Genomic DNA, 24,662 nt, shown 5'->3' with positions numbered 1-24,662 from the left:
TACGAAAACATCATTCTTTACCTCTCAGGTGTATATTTTGCATCAGAATAACAGTAACTGATAAAAAATAGAATGCATGGCTGAAGTCTGTTGATAATGTAAAACTGCATGGCAGTTTAGGTTGTAGTGGGTATAGAGTCATGGTGAATGGTGTCTGATTAGGAGAGGTGCAACGAGACCTGAGTGTGCTTGTACATCAGTCACTGAAAGTAAGCATGCAGGTACAGCAGGCATTGAAGAAAGCCAATAGCATGTTGGCCTTCATTGCGAGAGGATTTGAGTTTAGGAGGTCCTACTGCAGTTGTACAGGGCCCTGGTGAGGACACACCTGGAGTATTGTGTGCAACCTTGGTCTCCTAATTTGAGGAAGGACATTATTGCTATCGAGGGAGTGCATTGTAGGTTCACCAGGTTAATTCCCAGGATGGCGGGACTGACGTATGATGAAAGAATGGGCCGACTGGGCTTGTATTCGCTGGAATTTAAAAGGATGAGAGGGGATAGAATCATAGAAAATAGGTGCAGGAGTAGGCCATTCAGCCCTTTGAGCCTGCACCGCCATTCAATATGATCATGGCTGATCATCCAGCTCAGTAACCTGTACCTGCCTTCTCTCCGTACCCCCTGATCCCTTTAGCCACAAGGGCCACATCTAACTCCCTCTTAAATATAGACAATAGACAATAGGTGCAGGAGTAGGCCATTCAGCCCTTCGAGCCAGCACCGCCATTCAATGCGATCATGGCTGATCACTCTCAATCAGTACCCCGTTCCTGCCTTCTCCCCATACCCCCTCACTCCGCTATCCTTAAGAGCTCTATCCAGCTCTCTCTTGAAAGCATCCAACGAACTGGCCTCAACTACCTTCTGTGGCAGAGAATTCCACACCTTCACCACTCTCTGACTGAAGAAATGTTTTCTCATCTCGGTCCTAAAAGACTTCCCCCTTATCCTTAAGCTGTGACCCCTGGTTCTGGACTTCCCCAACATCGGGAACAATCTTCCCGCATCTAGCCTCTCCAACCCATTAAGAATTTTATATGTTTCAATAAGATCCTCCCTCAGTCTTCTAAATTCCAGCGAGTATAAGCCTAGTCTATCCAGTCTTTCTTCATATGATCTTATAGAAACATAAAATTCTTAGAGGGTTGGACAGGGTAGATGCAGGAAAAATGTTCCCGATGATGGAGGAGTCCAGAACCAGGAGTCACATTTTAAGAATAATGGATAGGCCATTTGGGACTGAGATGAGGAAAAAGCTTTTCACCCAGAGAGTTGTGAATCTGTGGAATTCTCTGCCACAGAAGGCAGGCAGCCAATTCACTGGATGTTTTCAAGAGAGAGTTAGATTTAGCTTTTAGGGCTATGGGAATCAAGGGATATGGGGAAAAAGCCCGAATGGGGTGTTGATTTTGGATGATCAGCTATGATCATATTGAATGGCCGTGCTGGCTCGATGGGCCAAATGGCCTACTCCTGCCCTATTTTCTATGTTTCTAAAAGGGCCCCGACCCCAAAGGTCACCTATCCACATTCTCCAGCAATGCTGCTGACCTGCTAAGTAATTGTGGCTGGAGGTCTGTGACCAGTGGAGTTCAGCAGAGGTCTGTGCTGGGACCTCAGTTGTTCGTGATATATATTAATGACTTGCAAGTAAATGTGGATGGGTTGGCTAGTAAGTTTGCAGATGTCACCAACATTGATGGAGTTGCAGACTTGAGGAAGGCTGTCAAAGTATGTAGCAGGATATAGATCACCTACAGATGGAGTTTAATGCAAGCAGGTATGAGGTGTTGCACTTCGGAGGTTGAATATAAGGTGAATGAATACAATTAAGGGCAAGATTCTTAACAGCATTGATATACATTGGAATCTAAGGGTCCAAGAATATAGGTCCCCAAAAGTGGCAACACAAGTAGTTCGAATGGTAAAGAAGACATATCGTACACTGACCTTTGTCAATCGGGGTATTGAGTATAAGAGTCAGGAAGTTATGTTGCAGCCTGAAAGGACTTTGGCTAGGTCGCATTTGGAGTATTGTGTGCAGTTCTGGTCGTTCCATTACAGGAAGGATGTGGGCAATTTGGAGAGGGTGCAGAAGAGGTTTACCAGAATGCTGCCTGGATTGGAGGGCATTGGCTATAAAGAGAGGTTGGACAAACTTGATTGTTTCTTATGCTGGTGAGACCGCACCTGGAGTACTGTGTGCAGTTTTGGTCTCCAAATTTGAGGAAGGATATTCTTGCTATTGAGGGCGTGCAGCGTAGGTTCACTAGGTTGATTCCCGGAATGGCGGGACTGTCGTATGTTGAAAGGCTGGAGCAATTAGGCTTGTATACACTGGAACTTAGAAGGATGAGGGGGGATCTTATTGAAACATATAAGATAATTAGGGGATTGGACACATTAGAGGCAGGAAACATGTTCCCAATGTTGGGGGAGTCCAGAACAAGGGGCCACAGTTTAAGAATAAGGGGTAGGCCATTTAGAACGGAGATGAGGAAGAACTTTTTCAGTCAGAGAGTGGTGAAGGTGTGGAATTCTCTGCCTCAGAAGGCAGTAGATGCCAGTTCGTTGGATGCTTTCAAGAGAGAGCTGGATAGAGCTCTTAAGGATAGCGGAGTGAGGGGGTATGGGGAGAAGGCAGGAACGGGGTACTGATTGAGAGTGATCAGCCATGATCGCATTGAATGGCGGTGCTGGCTCGAAGGGCTGAATGGCCTACTCCTGCACCTATTGTCTATTGTCTATTGTCTATTGTCTGAAACATCAGACATTAAGGAGAGGACTGATGTCAAATTGAGAGTTACAGTTAGGACACACAGTGAGAATCTTGTTGCCAGGATGGAAATATCAAAGACTAGAATGCACTGATTAAGGTGAGAGGGGCAATGTTTTAAGAAGATGAACACGTTTTCTTTAAACAGATGGTGGTGGGTGCCTGGAAAGCATTGTTAGGGGTAGTATTGGAGGCAGATTTGATAGTGGTGTTTAAGAGGTTTTTAAATAGGCATGTGGATATGCTGGGAATGGCGGAATATGGATATTGTGCAGGCAAAGGAGATTAGTTTGACTTGACAACATGTTCAGTACAGACAGTTAGGACTGAAGGGCCTGCCCATGTGCGCACTGTTTTATGTTCACCCGCATTGTAGCGGGTGCGCAAAAAGGGCCCGGAATGAAGGCGAGGAGCCAGGCAAATTCCGTAGAGGCTTTTATTACACACAGCACACTACTCTCCGCTTCAGTGAGAGACTGAAGACTACTCTTGCGCCAAAACCCCTGCTACTTATTCCCGTAGCTGGGGGCTGTTCCCGGACCTGTCCATCACCGTGCCGAAGGGTTCGATGTGGGAGTGGCCTGACCCTTGGGAGCCGCCACATGATCAGTATTTTATTAATAGTGGTAGACTGGAAGGTGTAGGGATTCAGAGGAACATGGTGTCCTGGTACGCAAATCACTCAAATTTAGCAGAGATACAAGGAACTGCAGATGCTGGAATGTTCAGTAAAACACAGGGTGCCGTTGTAACTCCGTGGGTCAGACTGTATCCCTGGAGGGAAAGGACAGGTGACGCTTTGGTTTAGGTCCTGTACCGTGCCGAGAACAGCCGCCAGGTCTCAGACACCTTCTCCAAGTGCTAACCATTCCCATACTGACCTTTCCGTCCTGAGCCTCCTCCATTGCCAGAATGAGGCCACACACAAACTGGAGGAACAGCACCTTATATTTCACAAGATGTTTTTCTACAGTAGTAATATTGTTTGCAATAATCTACCAAACAGAACAACGGTACGGTAAAACTACCGGGTGCATTCAAAATACAATTGCAAAACGGTGCAACATAATATCCTTCTTTCAAGCAGTTTAATTTGTTTGCATTTACTTATTTATGAAAGTAGTTTCCGAATATGTTTATAAAAAAAAAATCATAATTGCAAACTCATTCTATGGTGAAAAACCTGAACTTACCAGAAACTGGTTTCCGTACTTCCAGTGTGATGGTCGGTGCGAGGTCGTTCATAAGGCTGCAGGTCTCTTGGTAAGACATGTTACAGACCGGCAAACCATTAATCATGACAACTTCATCTCCAGGGACTAGTTTTCCCTTTGATTCCTACAAAAGCAACGTCGCAGTTATAGAAGTGTTACAGAAATTGTTCTTTACCCAAGCAGCCAAAGTCTAGGTATTAAATTGAAGTACAAGTACAGATGATTTGTTTAAAAAAAAAACCAACGTCATGAATTTCAAACTAGTTCATTATTACGGTGAATCAAATACACCAATGATGAGGCTAAGATTTTGAATTGGCTAGGCTCCCTCTAAATTTATTGGCCATATAAACCTTCTTTTGTGAAATAACAGACTTAAAACCTTGAGGTCCGGGGGTGCAAACGGTTATCTAGTTAAACAATAATCAATGATGAACTTCAGCACTTACTCTCTCAGCAACTCCGCCCGGTTGTAAACTGATTACCAGAATCCTGAGTGGAGAAGCTTTAATTTCCAAATCCAATCCAAACGATTCTGCCTCTTTGCGCAAGAGTTGTATGGTTTCTGTTTGGGAAAGTCCCGAGGCATCAGCACACCTTTTGCTGTGGGGCAGTGGCCTGACCACGGGCTTGCTGGAGTGGGATTGATGCTCCTCGTTCTTCTGCCGCAGGAGGTTGGGTGGGCATTCGACACTCATCATGCTCTTTACTCTGGTGACAGCTTTGTGTTCCAGTTTGGGCGAACGCTTAGACTCCAGCTGGCCTTCCTTCACACCCAGATTGCTGGGGTTCGTCTCAGTGGAGCTGGAAGATTCAAAGAATTTCAGCGGCATGAAGGGCGAGTCGACCATCTGCTCCATTGAGGAGCTGTCCTCAGATTCGAGCGAGCTGCTGTAGAGTGACGTGGCACCTTCGCTGCTGATATTCCTCTGCAACCCGCCATCCTGGCTGTCATCGTCAACTTCAACGGACGAAGTGGCTATGATGATCTCGGAATCTTCCTTGGGTGCCTTTTGTGCTGGATCCCTCTGTGACTGTTGAAAGTGAACGTTTTCTGCAGCTTTCACAAAGTCCTCTTCATCACTGGTGTCGTCGTAGCAAATGACCCTCCTTTGCCGTAGCAGAGGGCTGCGGATTGAATTGGGACTCCCATTCAGGCTGGCCTGACGTGCAGCTTCTGCATGATTGCTGTGAGACACTGCAGCCTTCCCACCGGTGACAGTGACAGAGGCATCCACTGGATTGGACACGTCAATTTCTTTCAGCACTGGAAATATATTTACAATTTGTTCTGTTATTATCATTGAAAAATACCCACAAGTTTTTCTCATAAACAGAACTGAAGACAAGCAAAGAAAATGCTCAACCCTCCTCCGCCCCTCAGTCTGCATGAGGCACCCCGTCTTAACTCCAACTTTCTGTGCACCTCCAGGGCTGTAGTAGCAGGAAGCTGCTTTAATTATATCGACAGGCTGAGTCTTTGCAATGCTGGACCTGCTCTGCCCTTGGATAGAAGTCATACAAAACTTAGGACAGCATTACAACAATGACGTCTGTGTCTGGAAAATAAGCATTCTCTGGGGACATCAAACAGGAAATCTGGCCACATCTGCTTCATCCTTATTTTCTTTCTCTTTATCACAACTTTGAATAATGACATCATGTCTTTGAACAACACAACATAAATCAGTCCACGTAAATGGTAGGGCCCTCAGGACAATTGATGCACAGTGTAATCTTGGGGTGACAATAAAGTAGATAAGGTGGTATAGAAGGCACATGGAATACTTGCCTTCATCGGTGAGGGTATTGAGTATAAAAGCTGGGAATTCATCTTACAACTGCATAAACCTTTGGCACATATGGAGCAGTGTGTGCATTTCTGGTCACCGCATTACAGTAAGGACATAGAGGGTTTAGAGAGTGTTCAGAAGAGGCTCACCAAGGCTGTTGAGAACATTACCTCTAAGGAGCAGTTAGACAAACTTGGAGGCACAAGCGATTGCAGATGCTGGAATCTCTAGCAAAAAAAGGGAAGCTGAAGATACTCAGCACATCTGGAACAAACTTGGATTGTTTTCTCTGGAGTGTCAGAGGCTGAGGGACTGCCTAGTAGAAGTATATAAGATTATGGACAAAGTAGGCAGAGTTTTGCATTGTGGCAAAGCCAAATACTAGATACTCTCATAGCTTTAAGATGAGAGGGGAACATTTTGAGAGATCTACAAGTCATGATTTTTACATAGAGAATAATAAGTGCAAGGTACATGATTTTTACGTGGTAGAAGCAGATATAAAAGCAATGTTTAAGAGGCATGTAGACAGATGTATGAACCAACAGGAAATGGAGGGATTATAGACCAAGTCCAGGAAGATGAGCAGTTTAGATTTTCATTATGGCCAGCACTGACATTGTGGGCCTGTACCTGTGCTGTACTGTGCTATGTTCCATATTCTATGTAAGTGTCAACATGCTACCTGTTTCTTTCTCTTTTGTTCTTTTCTGTCCTATAAATTACATCCCCACATCTTCTCAACTCTCTGAAGGCAAATATAAAATTAGGAAAAATTATTTGACAATTTTAACCATAAGTTTCACAGAACTTTTATAGCATAGAATGAGGCTATTTGGTCCATCAATTCTATACTGGCTCCCTATAGAGCAACTCTAATAGTTCCATGTCAACAGGAGAAATGAAAAGAAAACTTTTGAAACACAAAGTGATAGCCTTTGATTTTGTACTCATTTCATATTTCATAATGATGTACAAAGAGAGCATTCCACATAAGTGTCCCAGTTATTTCTCTGCAACATGTTTTTGCCACTTGCCCGTCAACACCCCCTTGACTCTCCCATGCACCTACTCTGGGGATAATTTAGAGTGGACATCCAAACTTTTCACCCAGAGAGTTGTGAATCTGTGGAATTCTCTGCCACAGAAGGCAGTGGAGGTCAATTCACTGGATGTTTTCAAGAGAGAGTTAGATATAGCTCTTAGGGCTAACAGAATCAAGGGATATGGGGAGAAAGGAGGAACGGGATATTGATTTTGGATGATCAGCCATGATCATATTGAATGGCGGTGCTGGCTCAAAGGCCTGAATGGCCTTCTCTATTTTCCAGGTTTCTAATAACCAGCTTGTCTTAGGGGAGGAGCCTGGAGCACCCAGGGGATGATACCCACGATGTCACAGTGGAAATCGGCAATTCCACACAAACAGCAGCCATAGATCAAAATTGGCCTCAGGTTGCCAGAGCTCTAAGACAGCTGCACTACCCGCAGCAACACATCGTCATCCAGTTAACATTTTAAATCAGATGAAATTCACTCGTTTTAAAGGTGCTAATATTAATAGCAGTAACATTTAATATAAATCTAATGAACTATCATTCTCAAGAATCACAAGTAGCAAATTCAAGATCCACAGTATATTTGTTCTCCATCAAAACTGTTTCTTTTAGCAGGAAGGGTGTAATACAATAGCTTTCTGCTACAGTTCCACTGATTCGTTCATGACTTAAGAAGTACCACTTATATATTGACACCCGAGAAAGACACTGTTTTTAATAGATATATTAACCTGTATCCTTTTAACAGGACATTGCCTCGGTTAAAATAGCAGATGTGCGAATCATACATCAACCATTATTCATTAATATCTCCAATGGTCATTTCATGTTCATGATATAGGCAGTAGTTAAAGTTAAAAAAAAATAAAGCAGGATACAATTATCAGTTTCCATCATGGTATCATCAAGAAACAAACTGAGTTAGAATAAGTCAAACCTGAATTCGGAGAAGAACCATCCAAGGAATTGTTTATGTTTTTTTGCCTCAGTTGTTCATCAAAAACCGTTTCCATTGTTTCCGAGAATGATGATTGTCCAGGTACATTGTGCGAAAAGTATTGGGAAAGTTCTGTTTCGGAACTCAGGGAATCCTGCTGAAAGAGAATGGAACTACATAGAATTCCCCATGACAAAGGCAGACCATTCAGCTCCAACGGACTACGATCATAGCCCACACCGACGACCCCTCGTCATGTTTCAATTTATCCAATCAACACCACAGAAGTTTGAGTCTGACATTAATTACCATGGGGCCATGCAGGACCTGTAAGTTTAAATCATGATATAAAAACCCTTCTTCAGTTGTCAGAAATTTTAACAAGAAGAAAACTATTTTGCCTTTTGCCTTTTATTTATTGATATGAGACAACAACAGGGATGTTTCTGAAAACGCAACTTGCCTGAATCCAAGTAGTTTATTTAATGGTACTGATGTGGTAAATAGGAGAGCCAAATCTCAATTGCATTTTGAATTTGATTTAATTTTTTTTTCCAGTATTATGCATTATGGTAGGTGGTTATTTATCTCATTATGTCTGTGCCAATCAGTTATTCAATCAGTCCCATTCCCCTGCTTTTCCCCCAGCCCTGCAGATTTTTCCTTTTTAAATATCTATCCAAATCCCTTGCAAAATTTACTGTTAAATATATCTGTCATCTATTCAGAATTTGCATTCCAGATCATGACAGTTTTAAATGTAATAAAACTATTTTCTGGTGGGTGGGTTTAAACAAAATAGTGGGGGGGGGGGGGGGGGGGGGACAAATGACAAAGACAAGGATGGAGTTAAAGGGAAAGAGAGTATAGGAAAAGTTAAGAAAGTCCCCAGAATTAACGGGACAGAAAGCTCACGAGGGGATAGGAGAGTATGGCCAAGTGTAATAGGAATCAATGTGAAAGCTGAGGTGAGTAATGGACTAAAGTATTATACATGAATGCGCGAAGTATAACAGGATGAGCTTGAGGCTCAGTGGATAAAGTGGATGAGCTTGAGGCTCAGTTAGAGATCGGTAGATATGACATTGTGGGGATTACAGAGACGTGGCTGCAGGAGGATCGGGACTGGCAACTGAATATTCAGGGTTAAATGTCCTATAGAATGGACACGCAGGTGGGCAGAGGAGGTGGGGTAGCTCTGTTAGTGAGGGATGAAATTCAGTCCCTTGCAAGGGGTGACATAGGGACTGACGATGTAAAGTCACTGTGGATGGAATTGAGGAATTGTAAAGATAAGAAGCCACTAATCTACAGGCCCCCAAACAGTAGCCCGGATATAGGGTGTAAGTTGCAGCAGGAGTTAAAACTGGCATGTAACAAAGGTTGTGGTTATGGGGGATTTCAATGTGCAGGTAGACTGGGAAAATCAGGTTGGCTCTGGACCTCAAGAAAGGGAGTTTGTAGAGTGCCTCCGAGATGGATTCTTCAGGCAGCTTGTACTGGAGCCTACCAGAGAGAAGGCAATTCTGGATTTAGTGTTGTCCAATGAACCACATTTAATAAGGGAACTCAAGATAAAGGAACTGCTTGGAGGTAGTGACCATAATATGATTAGTTTTAATCTGCAATTTGAGAGGGAGAAGGTTATATCAGAAGTGTCAGTGTTGCAGTTGAACAAAGGGGACTATGAAGGCATGAGAGAGGAGTTGGCCAAGGTCGACTGGAAAAGGATCCGAGCAGGAATGATGGTGGAACAGCAATGGCAGGAATTTCTGGGCATAATCCAGAGATGCAGAATCATTTCGTTCCAAAGAGGAAGAAAGATTCTGAGGGGAGTAAGAGGCAACCATGGCTGACAAGGGAAATTAGGGATGGAATAAAACTAAAAGAAAAGATGTATAACACAGCAAAGAATAGCGGGAAACCAGAGGATTGGGAAACTTTCAAAGGACAACAGAAGGTAACAAAAAGGGCAATATGGGCTGAAAAGATGAAGTATGAGGGGAAGCTGGCCAAGAATATAAAGAAGGACAGTAAAAGCTTCTTTAGGTATGTTAAGAGAAAAAGATTAGTAAAGACAAATGTGGGTCCCTTGAAGGCAGAAATGGGTGAAATTTTTATGGGTAACAAGGAAATGGCGGAAGAGTTGAACAGGTACTTCGGATCTGTCTTCACTAAGGAAGACACAAACAATCTCCCAGATGTACTAGACGACAGAGGATATAGGGAGACAGAGGAACTGAAAGAAATTTGCATTAGGTGAGAAATAGTATTGGGTAGTTTGATGGGACTGAAGGCTGATAAATCCCCAGGACCTGAGGATCCCAGGGTACGCAAGGAGGTGGCTCTAGGTATCGTGGATGCATTGGTGATTCTTTTTCCATGTTCAATAGATTCAGGATCAGTTCCTGTGGATTAGAGGGTAGCTAATGTTATCCCACTTTTCAAGAAAGGAGCGAGAAAGAAAACGGGGAATTATAGACCGGTTAGCCCGACATCGGTGGTGGGGAAGATGCTGGAGTCAATTATTAAAGAGGTAATAATGGCGCATTTGGATAGCAGTAAAAGGATTGGTCCAAGTCAGCACGGATTTATGAAGGGGAAATCCTGCTTGATTAATCTTCTGGAATTTTTTGAGGATGTGACAAGTAAAATGGATGAAGAGCCAGTGGATGTAGTGTATCTATTTTCTATGTGAATGGAGATTGGAGAAATTGGAGAAATTAGATATTTCAAAGTTCCAGATTTCAGACCTTTGGAAATTATATTTTCCTTCTTGAAATTACTAAATATGCATGAGTGCACATAACTGTGGTGATACATCTCTTGGACATTAGGTGTTCATGTAACAGGACTCTCACCAAACAGCTATTTTGTTTACTTTTCACTGTTCCAAAGTTTGTTCTCATCTCTTTTGAAATGTGGTTTCACAGCAGTTGCCAAATGCACTAACAGATGATTTAACTGCGCTGAATATCAGAGTTCCATTTTCCATGGGAACCGATATCTGGTTCCCCTGCCTGGTCAATGGGGGTTTATTGCTACTCCACTATGATTTAAAATCCATGACACTATTTAGGACGGTGCATCAAACAAAAGTTCTTCTTTCCCTTTTTTTAAATATTATCATAATAGTATTCATTTTCAGTCTACCTTAAATGTGTAGAAGCGTGAGAAAGATTGATTATTAATAGGAAAGAGAAAGATAGTTTCTCAAGCCCAACTAAACTAGCAGCGAACAGCTACCCATAAAGGCGCCCCCAACATTAGGGAGGATTTGTATTTCTAAAAAAGTGGTGTGTATTGTGATTTTCTGCAATGCATCTGCACATGTGTCAAGAAGCGGAAGTTGAATGAAAAATTGTGTTGATTTATTCATTCTTTTCCCACATGAATGCTATGAGAGCTAATTTTATTCCATGTTTCATCTGAAAGTTATATCTGAATTCTTTAAGGGTGAATTTCTGTAATCCAAATGGCTACAACGTGAGTGCCGCCTTTATCTATTCCAACTCCTCCTTCTTTGGTTCACAATAGTCGATGATCCCAAACAAGGTTTTTTTCCATAGAGGCACTACAACGTATCCATTGCTTCACTCTTTCATGGGACCCCGACCTTTTCCAAACCTACCATTCAGTTCTAGCACATCTTCTGAATTTATGGTGGACTATGTTTGCACTATATTCAAGTTAGATATCATCTGCAGATGGAACTGCAGATACTGGTTTAAACCGAAGATGGACACAAAAAACTGGAGTAACTCAGCGGGAAAGGCAGCATCTCTGGAGAGAAGGAATGGGTGACGTCTCGGGTCTCAACCTGAAACGTCACCCATTCATTCTCTCCAGAGATGCTGCCTGTCCCGCTGAGTTACTTTAGCTTTTTGTGTCTATCATCTGCAACCTGCCCAGTTCGTTTCTGCACAAAAAAGGCATGTCCTCAACAACTCTCACTAATTTCTACAGATGCGCCGTAGAAAGCATTTTATCGGGATGCATCACAGCATGGTTTGGGAACAACTGCTACAATGAAAGAATTGTACCACCTCTGCCAGGAAAGTATTTTATTCTCTGTCTCATCTGTGATTGTACAAGTGAATCTCTCTGATTAATCCAGGAATAAGACCTGAATTCAATTACCCTGATAACTCGTGTCAAAATGAAGTATGAATTGATTGACTCATAAGCATGAAGGGATTACGGAAATAACAAACAAGCCAAAAGAGATCAAGAGATCCCCACACACCCATTGCTTTGCTTCAGTTCTGTGGCCATTTGGATCCCTTTAGAACATCAAGAATTCTGGAGACAACAAGCTTCTTGTTGTAATTATGGCATTTTCTGGGCTTGAGCATTTGCTTTGAATATCTTATTCTCTGTCCCTTCCGTTTGTACAAGTGAATCTCTCCGATTAATCCAGGAACAAGACCTGAATTCAATGGCCCTGATAACTCATGTCAGAATACAGTGGAACTGTATAGCTCAGAACAAGCAGGGAATGCTTTTGTCAAATGTGATGTTTTCACCCTGATTTCTAGTTATTTCTGGGAATAATTGAACAATGTGACTGGACCACATTGTTCAGGTGGCTGTGGGACCGGTAGACCAGGTGACTGCTGGGGATATAAATCTACAGCAGGCTTCAGATTGAAATCCATGGAATAGACTCTTGCAGATTGAAAGAAGCAACAGAGCATTGGAATAAGAGAAGGGAGAGTCTTCAATTAAATCAGTAGGGAGGCTGAAAATCTCTGAGGAGTAGGGTGGAGATTGTTCCCCCTGGTCCATAAGGATGAAAATAAAAGTCAATTATATTTCTCAGCTGGCTGCTCTCACCTCCACCTGCTTCACTTCTCTGTGTCAGAATTTCCCGAGGCACGAGAAACGTCCATGGCAATTATTCCATTTAAGGTTTGTTATTATAATTGTGAATCAGACTGAGATAAATGGATAGACACAAAATGCTGGAGTAACTCAGCAGGTCAGGGAGCATCTCTGGAGAAAAAGGATAGGTGACATTTTGGGTAGGGTCCCTTCTTGGAAGTTCACATGCCAATTGAGACCAATAACCTCATACCTGCAAGAATTGTATTTAACCATTAATCAGCACCATATTATTTTAGGCAAAGGAGCCTGTGCCGAAGCTGAGACAAATGTTATTTTATAATCATAAAATTAATGTGGGGAAGTGCAACCCTTTGGCCATATCTAAATTACATATGCCACAGAGTGCAAAAGCTGTTGCTTCTATATTTAGGCAAGTGCTTTAACTTAATTTGCAGCAGTCTTCTACCTTGCCAGAGTGAACCATACAATTTCACATAAAAAGGTCTTTCTACATAAGCCTATTGATTTATTTTATACATAATGTGTACTACAGTTGGATAGCCACCTACAAGTGCCATTTCACATGGTCTTTTCTTGCCAGGAGCAGGGAGAAAGTCCATTCAATGTAAGTTACAAAACTGTTACAATTGTTCGTTGGGTTGTTGTTGTCTAAATTAATTAAATTATTGCATCGTATGGGAGGTGCATTCCCAATCTCGTTGTACCCCTGGGTACAATGACAATAAAGATATATTGTATTGTATTGTATTGTATTGTATTGTATTGTTAGGCTCTCACGCAGTTCCTGGCTACACGAACCTGATGGGACCGGCCTGTGTTTGCCAGGTGTTTATTCCAATAAAACATTTTGATTCAGTTCAGCCTCAGTGATTCATCCAGGTCAGCATGACTTGGTTAGTACAACTGCACGTGTTCCTTATTTCTGATTGAAAATTTATAAACAAACAGAACAAAAGTAGGCTTGAGATTGTTATGGTGATGGTTGGCTCAGGCAATGGATGGAATAATTGTAAGAATTTGGGCTCAAGTCCAAATAAAATTGGCTGATATTGGTTGGGTTTAAAGGTTTTACCTTTAAGCTGAAGTAGATGTCGAGATGTGAAAGAAGAACCACTCACCCACTGACCCTCTTTGATGACCCTCGGACTATCCTTGATCTGACTTTGCTGGCTTTACCTTACACTAAATGGTATTCCCTTATCATGTATCTATATACTGTAAATGGATCGATTGTAATCATGTATTGTCTTTCTGCTGACTGGTTAGCACACAACAAAAGTTTTTCACTGTCCTTTGGTACACGTGACAATAAACTAAAATAAACTGAACTGAACCACTCTTTCTTCTTACGCAATTTTAATATTTAAATTCTAATGTAACCTGTCTAAAGTATCATCATAGGACTAAAATGGATATCTGTGCAGCCAATTAAAAATAATGATTTACTATGGTCTTATTACTATAGTCTTATTAACCATAGTTAAACATTTTTGAGTTACGATGCCCATTTTTATGCTACAATATTTATAAACATGCAATAAAATTTGCAATGTTTATAGCAATATATAAATCACTATGAGAAGTAACATATTCATTAAATGTTATCTTGAATAGCCATCAAACAGTCATGTTCAAAGTGAAAATGTTTACTGCCTGGGAATGTGGATAGAAGCCTTACCCTTCATTATTTTTAATATTAACTAATAGTTGATTTAATGTAATTTTTATTAAAAACACGTTCAGGAACAAGTTTTGAAAAATGTATCATAATACTCCATGTTTGTATTCCACAGATTTGAGACCTACTTCCCTTCTCTCCGACATGTTTCTTTCTTTATTTAGAGTATCACACCAACTCATTTGTCTCCCACTCCCAAAGGTGCTGCCATGTACTCCAAACTCTCTCTCAATCGGGTATTCCGTTAATGTGGCGGCGCTGCCCTGCAGCTGCGGCTCGCCGGCAGTCTGTTTGTCTTCCTTCTTTCTTTGTCTATTTGTTAGTGTTAGATGTATGAAATAGCCTATCTTTAGCTGTGTATATGTGGGGGGGTGGTGGGGGGGTGGGGGAAACCTTTAAAAAAATCTCTTCCTCAACGGAGATGCGACCCTTTCCAAGCCGTATCTCCGTTTGCGCTAAAAAATATATTTTTAAACGCGGGGCCTTCCATCGCCCGTGGGGCCTTCCATCGCCCGGTGCGGCTCGGCCGCTGGACAACAGTGCCCGGTGCGGCTCGGCCGCGGGGCCTTCCATCGCCCGGTACGGCCGCGGGATGGTTCAGCGTCAGGTGCGGCTCGGCCGCGGGGCCTTCCATCGCCCAGCGCGGCTCGGCCGCGGGACTTTACATCACTGGTGCGGCTCGGCCGCGGTGCCTTCCATCGCCCGGCGCGGCTCGGCCACGGGGCCTTCCATCGCCCGGTGCGGCTCGACCGCGGGACTTCACATCACTGGTGCGGCTCGGCCGCGGGGCCTTCCATCGCCCGGCGCGGCTCGGCCGCGGGACTTTACATCGCTGGTGCGGCTCGGCCGCGGGGCCTTCCATCGCCTGGCGCGGCTCGGCCGCGGGACTTAGCTACGCACGGTACGGCCGCGGGGCCTTCCATCGCCCGGCTCGGCCGCGGGATGTTTCAGCGCCCGGTGCGGCTCGGCCGCGGGGACTTGGGCGTGGGGAAGAGAGTGGAAGTTTTGTTGCCTCCATCACAGTGAGGGGGTGTTTGGAGTCACTGTGATGGATGTTTGTGTTGGGGTTATGTGTCTTGTGTTTCTTTTTTTTTGTGTGACTGCTGGTAACGTAATTTCGTTAAGTACCTCGGTACCGAATGACAAATAAAGGCTCTGTATTCTCTGTACTCTGTATTCTGTACATTTTTGTTTTTTTTTGCACTATTTGATGTGGCACTAAACGACTGCATTTGGAGCATTGCGTGAATTTCTGGTAGTCCCATTACAGAAAACATGTGGAGGATTTGGAGAGGGTGCAGAAGTGGATTACCAGAATGCTGCCTGGATTTGGGGCTATGAGCTACGATGAATGTTTGGAAAAACATATTGTTTTCTTTCAAACACCAGGGTTTGAAGGAAGGCCTGGTAGAAGTTATAATATTGCGAGAGGCAATAATAGGGTAGACAGAACCTTTTTTTTTCAGGGTGGAGATGTCAAGACTAGAGGACATAGCTTTAAGATGAAAGGGGCAAAGTTTAAAGGAGATGCGAGTAGTCATTTTCTTTTACACAGTGGGATCGTGCGTGGCTGGATCACATTGTCAGGGATGGTGGTGCAGACAGATATGATGATGGCTTTTAAGAGACTTTTAGATAAGCACTTGGAAATGCTTGGAATGGAAAGGTATGGATTATGTGTAGGCAGATGAGGTTAGTTTATTTTGGCATTATGTTTGGCACAGACATTGTGGGTCAAAAGCTCAGTTCCTGTGCTGTACTTTTCTGTTCCATGTTCTATGTACTTCAGCTAGCACTATGATCTTTGCACCATTCTGCTGTTTTGTATTTGTCATTGTATTTATTGCTATATTTAACATTACCATGGATACTGTTTCATTGCACCCTGATGTGTATGCCAAAAATTTTAACTAATCTAATCTAATCTTACTAATACTTGGGTACGAGACTTGGGTGTGCTTGTACATTAGTCACTGAAAGTAAACATGCAGGTACAGCAGGCAGTGAAGAAAGTGAATGGCATATTGGCCTTCATTGCGAGAGGATTTGAGTTTAGGAGCAAGGAGGTCCTACTGCAGTTGTACAGGGCCCTGGTGAGACTGCACCTGGAGTATTCTGTTCAATTTTGGTCTCCTAATTTGAGGAAGGACATTATTGCTATTGACGGAGTGCAGCGTAGGTTCACCAGGTTAATTCCTGGGATGGCGGGACTGACATATGATGAAAGAATGGGTCGACTGGGCTTGTATTCACTGGAATTTAGCAGGATGAGAAGGGATCTTACAGAAACATATAAAATTCTTAAAGGATTGGACAGGGTAGATGTAGGAAAAATGTTCCCGATGTTCCAGAACCAGTGGTCACAGTTTAAGAATAAGGGGTAGGCCATTTAGGACTGAGATGAGGAAAAACTTCTTCACCCAGAGAGTTGTGAATCTGTGGAATTCTCTGCCACAGAAGGCAGTGGAGGCCAATTCATTGGATGTTTTCAACAGAGAGTTAGATTTAACTTAGGGCGATAGGAATTAAGGGATATGGGGAAAAAACAGAAACGGGGTACTGATTTTAGATGATCAGCCATGATCATATTGAATGGCGATGCTGGCTCGAAGGCCGAATGGCCTACTCCTGCACATATTTTTCTATGTTTTCATGTTTCTACTTTTTCTGAAGTCTTTAATTTATGCTGGTTTCCCACTGTGACATGTTGTCAAAGGGATGTTTTTCATGTGAGGCTGAGTAATAAATAGTAGTAACTATTTAATGCAGAACCTCTGAATGTACAACTGCAGAACTCAAGATTAATACCAATAGTTTCCAAGTGAATTTAGAGACCAGAAAACAAAATCCTCAAATGCAAATAAAGACATATGGATTATGGCAAGGTGCACAGAGGTGTTATGGATATTTTTTAACCACAGAGTGAATATTTTTATTTTCATCCATCAACACAAGACTGTTGATGGTTAAAAATAGGTTTGAGCTCAGTGCAAAATGTATTGAAATTACTACTTTTTCACCATAAAGTATACAAAAACATTCATTTTTTATATATTAACCTCTGTACAAAAATACAAATGTTATGCTTTCCTCACCCATTGAATTTTCAGTTGGTTTATATTTCTGTTTCTGTATAAGGTTTGTTATTGTTAGCTGTAATATTGTTAGCTGGAATTTTTTGACGATGTGACAAATAAAATGGATGAAGGGGAGCCAGTGGATGTAGTGTATCTAGACTTTCAGAAACCCTTTGATAAAGTCCCACATGGGAGATTGGTGAGCAAAATTAGAGCACATGGTATTGGGAGTAAGGTGTTGATATGGATAGAGAATTGGTTGGCAGACAGGAAGCAAAGTGTAGGAGTAAACGGCTCCTTTTCAGAATGGTAGGCAGTGGCGAGTGGAGTGCCACAAGGCTTGCTGTTGGGGCCGCAACTGTTTACCATATATATTAATGATTTGGATGAAGGAATTAGAAGTAACACTAGCAAGTTTGCAGATGACACAAAGCTGGGTGGCAGTGTGAACTGCGAAGAGGATGTTAGGATGTTGCAGGAGCCAGCGCTGCCGTCGCAGCTGCGGCTTGCCTGCAGTCCGTCTGTCTTTTGTGTTTTTTGTTGTTTTTGTCTCAATTGTAGTGTTAATATGATGTAGTGTTGTATGTTATGTTTTGGGGGGGGGGGGGGGGTGGGAGGGAACGGGAACTGTAACTGTAACATTCTCTCTCCAGAACGGAGACGCGACCTTTGTTCTGTGCCGTGTCTCCGTTCCCGTTGCGGCCTACCACCGGCCATGCACCTGGGACCACCTGGGGCTCTGGCTCGCAGAGCCCGCGGTCCGGACTCACCACCTGCGGCGCTGGCTGCCTGCAAATGCTGCGGGAACGGCTGCGACTCGTCTCCGGAGGCTCCGGCGCGGGCCGCGTGGACGTCGGAAGCCCGCAGGCCCCTGGATGAGGGCCGACATCGGGAGCTCCGGCAGCGGCAGCGGCAGAGGTAACGTGTTCGCCCGCCCCGAATCGCGGGGCTTGGGTCGGCCCGCCACGGACCTTTCACCATCCGGCGCGGCCTGAAATAGGCCGCGGGATTTTTTTTCACCGCCCAGCGGGGGCTTCAATATCGGGAGCCCCGACCGCCCCGACGTGGCAACTCCAACAGCCTGACCGCGGGACAAGACGGCAGGGAAGAGAAAAAGACATTCTGGCCTTCCATCACAGTGAGAAGGGACTGGAGGAGACTCACTGTGATGGATGTTTCTTTTTGTTTGGTGTTAGTTGTGATTGTATGTGTTATTGCATTTTTATTGATTAATCTTATTGGTCTTATTGTTCAACTGCGGGTAATGTTTCATTTTACTACACATTTATGTGTATGTAACAAATAAACGACTATTGACTATTGACCTGGACAGGTTGAGTGAGTGGGCAGATGTGTGGCAGATGCAGTATAATATAGATAAATGTGAGGTTATCCACTTTGGCGGCAAAAACAAGGAGGCAGATTATTATCTCAATGGCATCAGGTTAGGTAAGGGGGGAGTGCAGCGAGACCTGGGTGTCCTTGTACACCAGTCTCTGAAAGTTGGCGTGCAGGTACAGCAGGCAGTGAAGAAAGCTAATGGCATGTTGGCCTTCATAATGGGAGGATTTCAGTATAGGAGTAAAGAGGTTCTTCTGCAGTTGTATGGGGCCCTGGAAAGACCACATCTGGAGTATTGTGTACAGTTTTGGTCTCCTAATTTGAGGAAGGACATCCTTGTAATTGAGGTAAATAGGTTCACGAGATTGATCCCTGGGATGGCGGGACTGTCATATAAGGAAAGATTGAAAAGACTGGGCTTGTATTCGCTGGAGTTTAGAAAGATGAGAGGGGATCTTATAGAGACATATAAAATTATAAAAGGACTGGACAAGCTAGATGCAGGAAAAATGTTCCCAATGTTGGGCGAGTTCAGAACCAGGGGCCACAATCTTAGGATAAAGGGGAGGCCATTTAAAACTGAGATGAGAAGGAACTTTTTCACCAAGAAAGTTGTGAATTTGTGGAATTCTCTGCCACAGAGGGCAGTGGAGGCCAAATCACTGGATGGATTTAAGAGAGAGTTAGATAGAGCTCTAGGGGCTAGTGGAATCAAGGGATATGGGGAGAAGGCAGGTACGGGTTATTGATTGTGGATGAACAGCCATGATCACAATGAATGGCGGTGCTGGCTCGAAGGGCTGAATGGCCTCCTCCTGCACCTATTTTCTATTTCTATTAATTTCTTCTTCACCACTGATAGAAGCTGTATATATCTGCATCTTATAATACAGTAAAATACGCAAACTATAACAAAAACAGACAATGCTAGAACTACAGGTCAAGAAACATCTTTAGAAGGAAAAACAGGGTTAACATTTCAGCTTGAAAGATCCTTTATCAGAGCTGTAAAAATTACAACTCAGCAAGAAAATTAATAACATTTTCAGCTCAGAAACAAATGGGGCCTAAGGTGAAGAGATTTTGCAAAGTTCCAGTCTAGCAGAAGGAAAGTACATTAATATAATAATTACTACATTTTGTCCCCATTAAATTATTTTAAATGATCCTGCTTACACGGCTTGTGGGTTCCAGGAAACGTTTCATTGTCCAACTGAGAGACCCGTCAGCCTGCTTGGATTTTACACTTGATGATGGACTCTTTGATGATAACCCTGTAGGAAAAGGACATTTTAATGAACTCCACAGATGTATCCTCTAGAAAAATCTTGTACTACAGGTCCCCTTATTGCCAACTTGGAACACTATTGGGATTCTTGTGTACCGCCAACCCATACCTCACCCCACACACTCCACAGTGCCAACCCACCAACTCTCTCCAGTGTCTGCACCTATGCCCAATTAACCAAGATCATTGGCCCTCCTAAGCCTGCAGTATTCCAGTGCAGCTCAACACACCTTTAAGCACATCTAACTTAAAGTTCCCTTTCCTCACTCAGTCTCAACTCCATTCTTGCTTACTGACAACAATACTTTACCACTCCTATCAATCATCCAAGTTGTTACTAATGTCACATTTCATTCTCCCGAGGCTTTGCCCACTACCAAACATTTCAGCGAGGAGTCCAACACAGAAATAGAAACAGTCATCGGCTCACACTGCTATCATTGGGGTGAACCAGAACCTCTTCCAGTGACCATTAGCAAGGTAGGAGTATATGTAGATGTGGTTATTCTGAAACTCACTCGAGGTTGATGCTTTAGGATTTTTAGTCTATTCCTTTAACTAATGATATGACAAATGGTTCACATAACTAAGAGAGTCAAAGTTAAAACCATTTGGAAATTATCTGGATATAAAAACAGCACTGGCAAAGAAGTAAAAATCATTGCAAGTTTTCAATTAAGTTACAGATGCAAGTCCAAGATTTTTTTCCAAATATGTCTACGTTGACAGGCCATGCTCAGTAAACTCCAATTGATACTCCACATATTGGCTTTAGTCCAGGACTGAGTTTGTCTTGATTGTAGTAAATTCAGAACAGGAAATGTAATTGCTCTGCAATATTAAACAACTTTCTCACTTCAGAAAATTTGCATTCATTAAAATGTTGGCACTGAGGACTGCAGACACTGGAATCTGGAGCAAAATAAAACAAACAGTTGGAGGAACTTCAGGCAGCATCCTAGGAGGGAAATGGACAGTCGATGTTTTAGATCAAGACTCTTCATCTGGACTGGGAGAATAGAGGGGAGATAGCAAGTATAATGAGGAGAAGGGATGGAGTATGGGGTAGCAAACAATAGGTTTGATTGAAGGGTTGATTGGTATATGGAGTCAGATCATGGCATCATACAGCACGGAATCAGGCCCTTTGGTCCCACATGCCCATGCCTCTTAAACCTTTCCGCGTATGTAGACAAATGTCTATTAAACGTTTTTTAGTGCCTGTCTCAACTACCTCCTGTGGCAGCTTGTTCCAAATACCCACCACCTTCTGTGTAAAAAGGTAATCCCTCAGGTTCCTATTAAATCATTCCACTCTCACCTTTAACCTTTGTCCTACTGATTGGGTAATCCCCGAATGATTTCCCTATTCTCTATTCACCTCATGGTCTTATACACCTCAAGGTAGGGGAGAGAAGAGTGGAGACGATAGATGCAGACAACAAAGGCGGCAGATCATGGAATCTGATAGGAAAGGAAAATGAAGAGGAACCAAATAAGGGTGATTACTGAGCAGTTAGGAACAGTGGGGGAGGAAAAAAAATTGAATGAATGTGCGGGTAATGGGCAGACGGTGCTGGTGAGAAAGGGCAGTCCTGGAAAGAAGAGTGTATAGGAGAGAACCTGGGTATGTCATGCATGAGAGCAAGACAGAGTTTACCGGAGAATGGAGAATTCATGCCGTCAGGTTGCAGACAAGCCAAGCAGAATATGAGGGACTGGAGGAACAATATTTCAAGACAAAAGGCAATAGGTGCAGGAGTAGGTCATTCGGCTCTTCGAGCCAGCACCACCATTCAATGTGATCATGGCTGACCATTCTCAATCAGTACCCCGTTCCTGCCTTCTCCCCCTACACCCTGACTCCGCTATCCTTAAGAGCTCTATCTAGCTCTCTCTTGAATGCATTCAGAGAATTGGCCTCCACTGCCCTCTGAGGCAGAGAATTCCACAGATTCACAACTCTCTGACTGAAAAAGATTTTCCTCATCTCCGTTCTAAATGGCCTACCCCTTATTCTTAAACTGTGGCCCCTTGTTCTGGACTCCCCCAACATTGGGAACATGTTTCCTGCCTCTAACGTGTCCAACCCCTTAATAATCTTATATGTTTCGATAAGATCCCCTCTCATCCTTCTAAATTCCTGTGTATACAAGCCTAGTCGCTCCAGTCTTTCAACATATGACAGTCCTGCCATTCCGGGAATTAACCAAGTAAACCTACGCTGCACGCCCTCAATAGCAAGAATATCCTTCCTCAAATTTGGGGACCAAAACTGCACACAGTACTCCAGGTGCGGTCTCACTAGGGCCCTGTACAACTGCAGAAGGACCTCTTTGCTCCTTTCATAATTCACATGGATAGTTTGCAGCCTGATGGCATGGGCATTGAATTCTCCAATCTTGGGTAATACACTCCTCTTCTGTCCCTTTTTCACTCCTGCTTCAATCAAGTCCTCTCTCACACACCCTTCTTTCTCAGCCGCCCCACCTCCCCCAGACTTCCATCTCCCAGTTTTATCCCCTCAACCACCTACTCCATCTGCCATCACCCAGCCACTCCCACCACTGAGTCCTCTCCCCTCATTATTCCCATATACCCACATTTCCCCTCTTCTCTTATTTGGTTCATCATTACCTTCCTTTCTGATCAGATTCCATAATCTGCAATGCTCTGTGTTTCCTTCCGCCACCTCCCATCCTCAGTCACTATCTCCATCCTTCCCCACCCGATTCCACCTGCCTCACCTGGATCTACCTATTGCCTTCCAACTCTATCCCAGAGGACATAGGTTTAAGGTGAAGGGGAAAAGGTTTAATAGGAATTTGAGGGGTAACTCTTTCACACAAAGGGTGGTGGGTGTATGGAACAAGCTGCCACAGGAGGTAGTTGAGGCTGGGACTATCCCAACATTTAAGAAGCAGTTAGACAGGTACATGGATAGAACAGGTTTGGATGGATATGGACCAAACGCAGGCATGTGGGACCAGTGTAGCTGGGATATGTTGGCCGGTGTGGGCAAGTTGGGCCGTAGGGCCTGTTTCCACACTGTATCACTCTATCGTATCCATCCACATACCTCTTTATGCTGACTATCTCCCTTCTAGAGATGAAACTAGAGAGGCAAGGGGGTGGGAACCAGAGTGGTAGGTCAGAGATTGGAAAGAGTGATGGGAAGGTGGAGGTTCGGACCAGTAAGTCTCAAAGGAAGGCAGGCAGGCAGGGAGAGGAGAGGGAATATAGTGACGCTGATGGGCTGAAGTGTGTTTATTTCAATGCACGTAGTATCGTGGAGAAAGAAGATGAACTTATAGAGTTTGGATCGGTGCTTGGGTCTATGATGTTGTGGCTATTATGGAAGTGTGGTTGCAAGAGGGACATGACTGGCAGCTTAACGTTCTGTGTTTTCGATGTTTCAGATGTAATCAAGAGGGAGGCAAAAGAGCTGGAGGAGTTGTGCTACTGATCAGGGAGACTGCCATGGTAGCACTCAGAGCAAATATGCAGGAGTTTTCGGCCGCTGAGACGATATGGGTAGAGCTTAGAAATAAGAAAGGTGCAAGCACTCTAATGGGGTTGTACAGTAGATCCCCCAATAGCAGGTGATAATGGAATAGGAATGTAGACAGATTACCAAATTATGCCAAAGCAACAGGATTGTGTTAGTGGGAGATTTTAACTTCTCCAAAATATTGACTTAGAGTCATAGAGTCATATAATGATACAGTGTAGAAACAGGCCCTTCGGCCCAACATGCCCACACCAGCCAACATGTTCCAGCTACATTAGTCCCACCTGCCTGCGTTTGGTCCATATCCCTCCAAACTTGTCCTTTCCATGTACCTGTCTGTTTCTTAATCGTTGGGATAGTCCCAGCCTCAACTACCTCCTCTGGCAGCTTGTTCCATACACCCTTTGTGTGAAAAAGTTACCCTTCAAATTCCTATTAAATCTTTTCCCCTTCACCGTGAACCTATGTCCTCAATTCCCCTACTCTGGGCAAGAGATTCTGTGCAATAAATCTCTACCCGATTTATTACTCTCATGATCTTATACACCTCTATAAGATCACCCTCATCCTCCTGTGCTCCATGGAATAGAGACCCAGTCTACTCAACCTTTCCCTATAGCTCAGGCTCTCTAGTCTTGGCAACATCTTCGTAAATCTTCTCTGAAACCTTTCAAGCTTGACAATATCTTTCCTATAACATGGTGCCCAGAACTGAACACAATACTCTAAATGAGGTCTCACCAACGTCTTATACAACTGCAACATAACCTCCCAACTTCTTAACCCAATACTCTGACTGACTGACTCTCTGACTGATGAAAGCCTTATTGACCACCTTATCTACCTGCGACTCAACTGTCAAGGAACCATGCACCTGCACTCCTAGATCCCTCTAGGACTTGCTCGGTGCAAAAGGCTTAGACGGGGTAGAATTTGAGAGATGTATCCAAGAGGGTTTCTTGAAATAGTATGTGAATAGTCCAACCCGAGAAAGGAACATACTGTGGACCATGTTTTGGAAAATCAGCCTGGCCAGGTAACTGGTGTTTTAGTGAAAAAGTATTTTAGGGATAGTGATCATAACTCCATAAGCTCTAAGATTGTTTTGAATAGAGAGAAGTTTGGACCTTGCAGGATG

At 43.5% G+C, this 24,662-nt stretch overlaps 1 protein-coding gene across 1 annotated transcript in view; it reads right to left on the bottom strand.

Moving 5' to 3' along the window:
* Window positions 1-24,662, bottom strand: part of pdzd2 (PDZ domain containing 2) — a 274,116-nt gene that overhangs the window by 36,217 nt on the left and 213,237 nt on the right. Inside the window, exons 17-20 of the mRNA XM_078395102.1 lie at window positions 19,902-19,999; window positions 7,782-7,938; window positions 4,443-5,260; window positions 3,973-4,117 (exon numbers count right to left, since the gene is read on the bottom strand). Of these exons, the coding sequence (XP_078251228.1) occupies window positions 3,973-4,117; window positions 4,443-5,260; window positions 7,782-7,938; window positions 19,902-19,999 (1,218 nt within the window). The remainder of the gene's footprint in view (window positions 1-3,972; window positions 4,118-4,442; window positions 5,261-7,781; window positions 7,939-19,901; window positions 20,000-24,662) is intronic.

The sequence above is a fragment of the Rhinoraja longicauda genome, chromosome 1 (assembly GCF_053455715.1).
Source record: "Rhinoraja longicauda isolate Sanriku21f chromosome 1, sRhiLon1.1, whole genome shotgun sequence".
NCBI classification, from domain to species: domain Eukaryota; kingdom Metazoa; phylum Chordata; class Chondrichthyes; order Rajiformes; family Arhynchobatidae; genus Rhinoraja; species Rhinoraja longicauda.
This window is presented reverse-complemented; position numbering and strand designations above follow the sequence as displayed.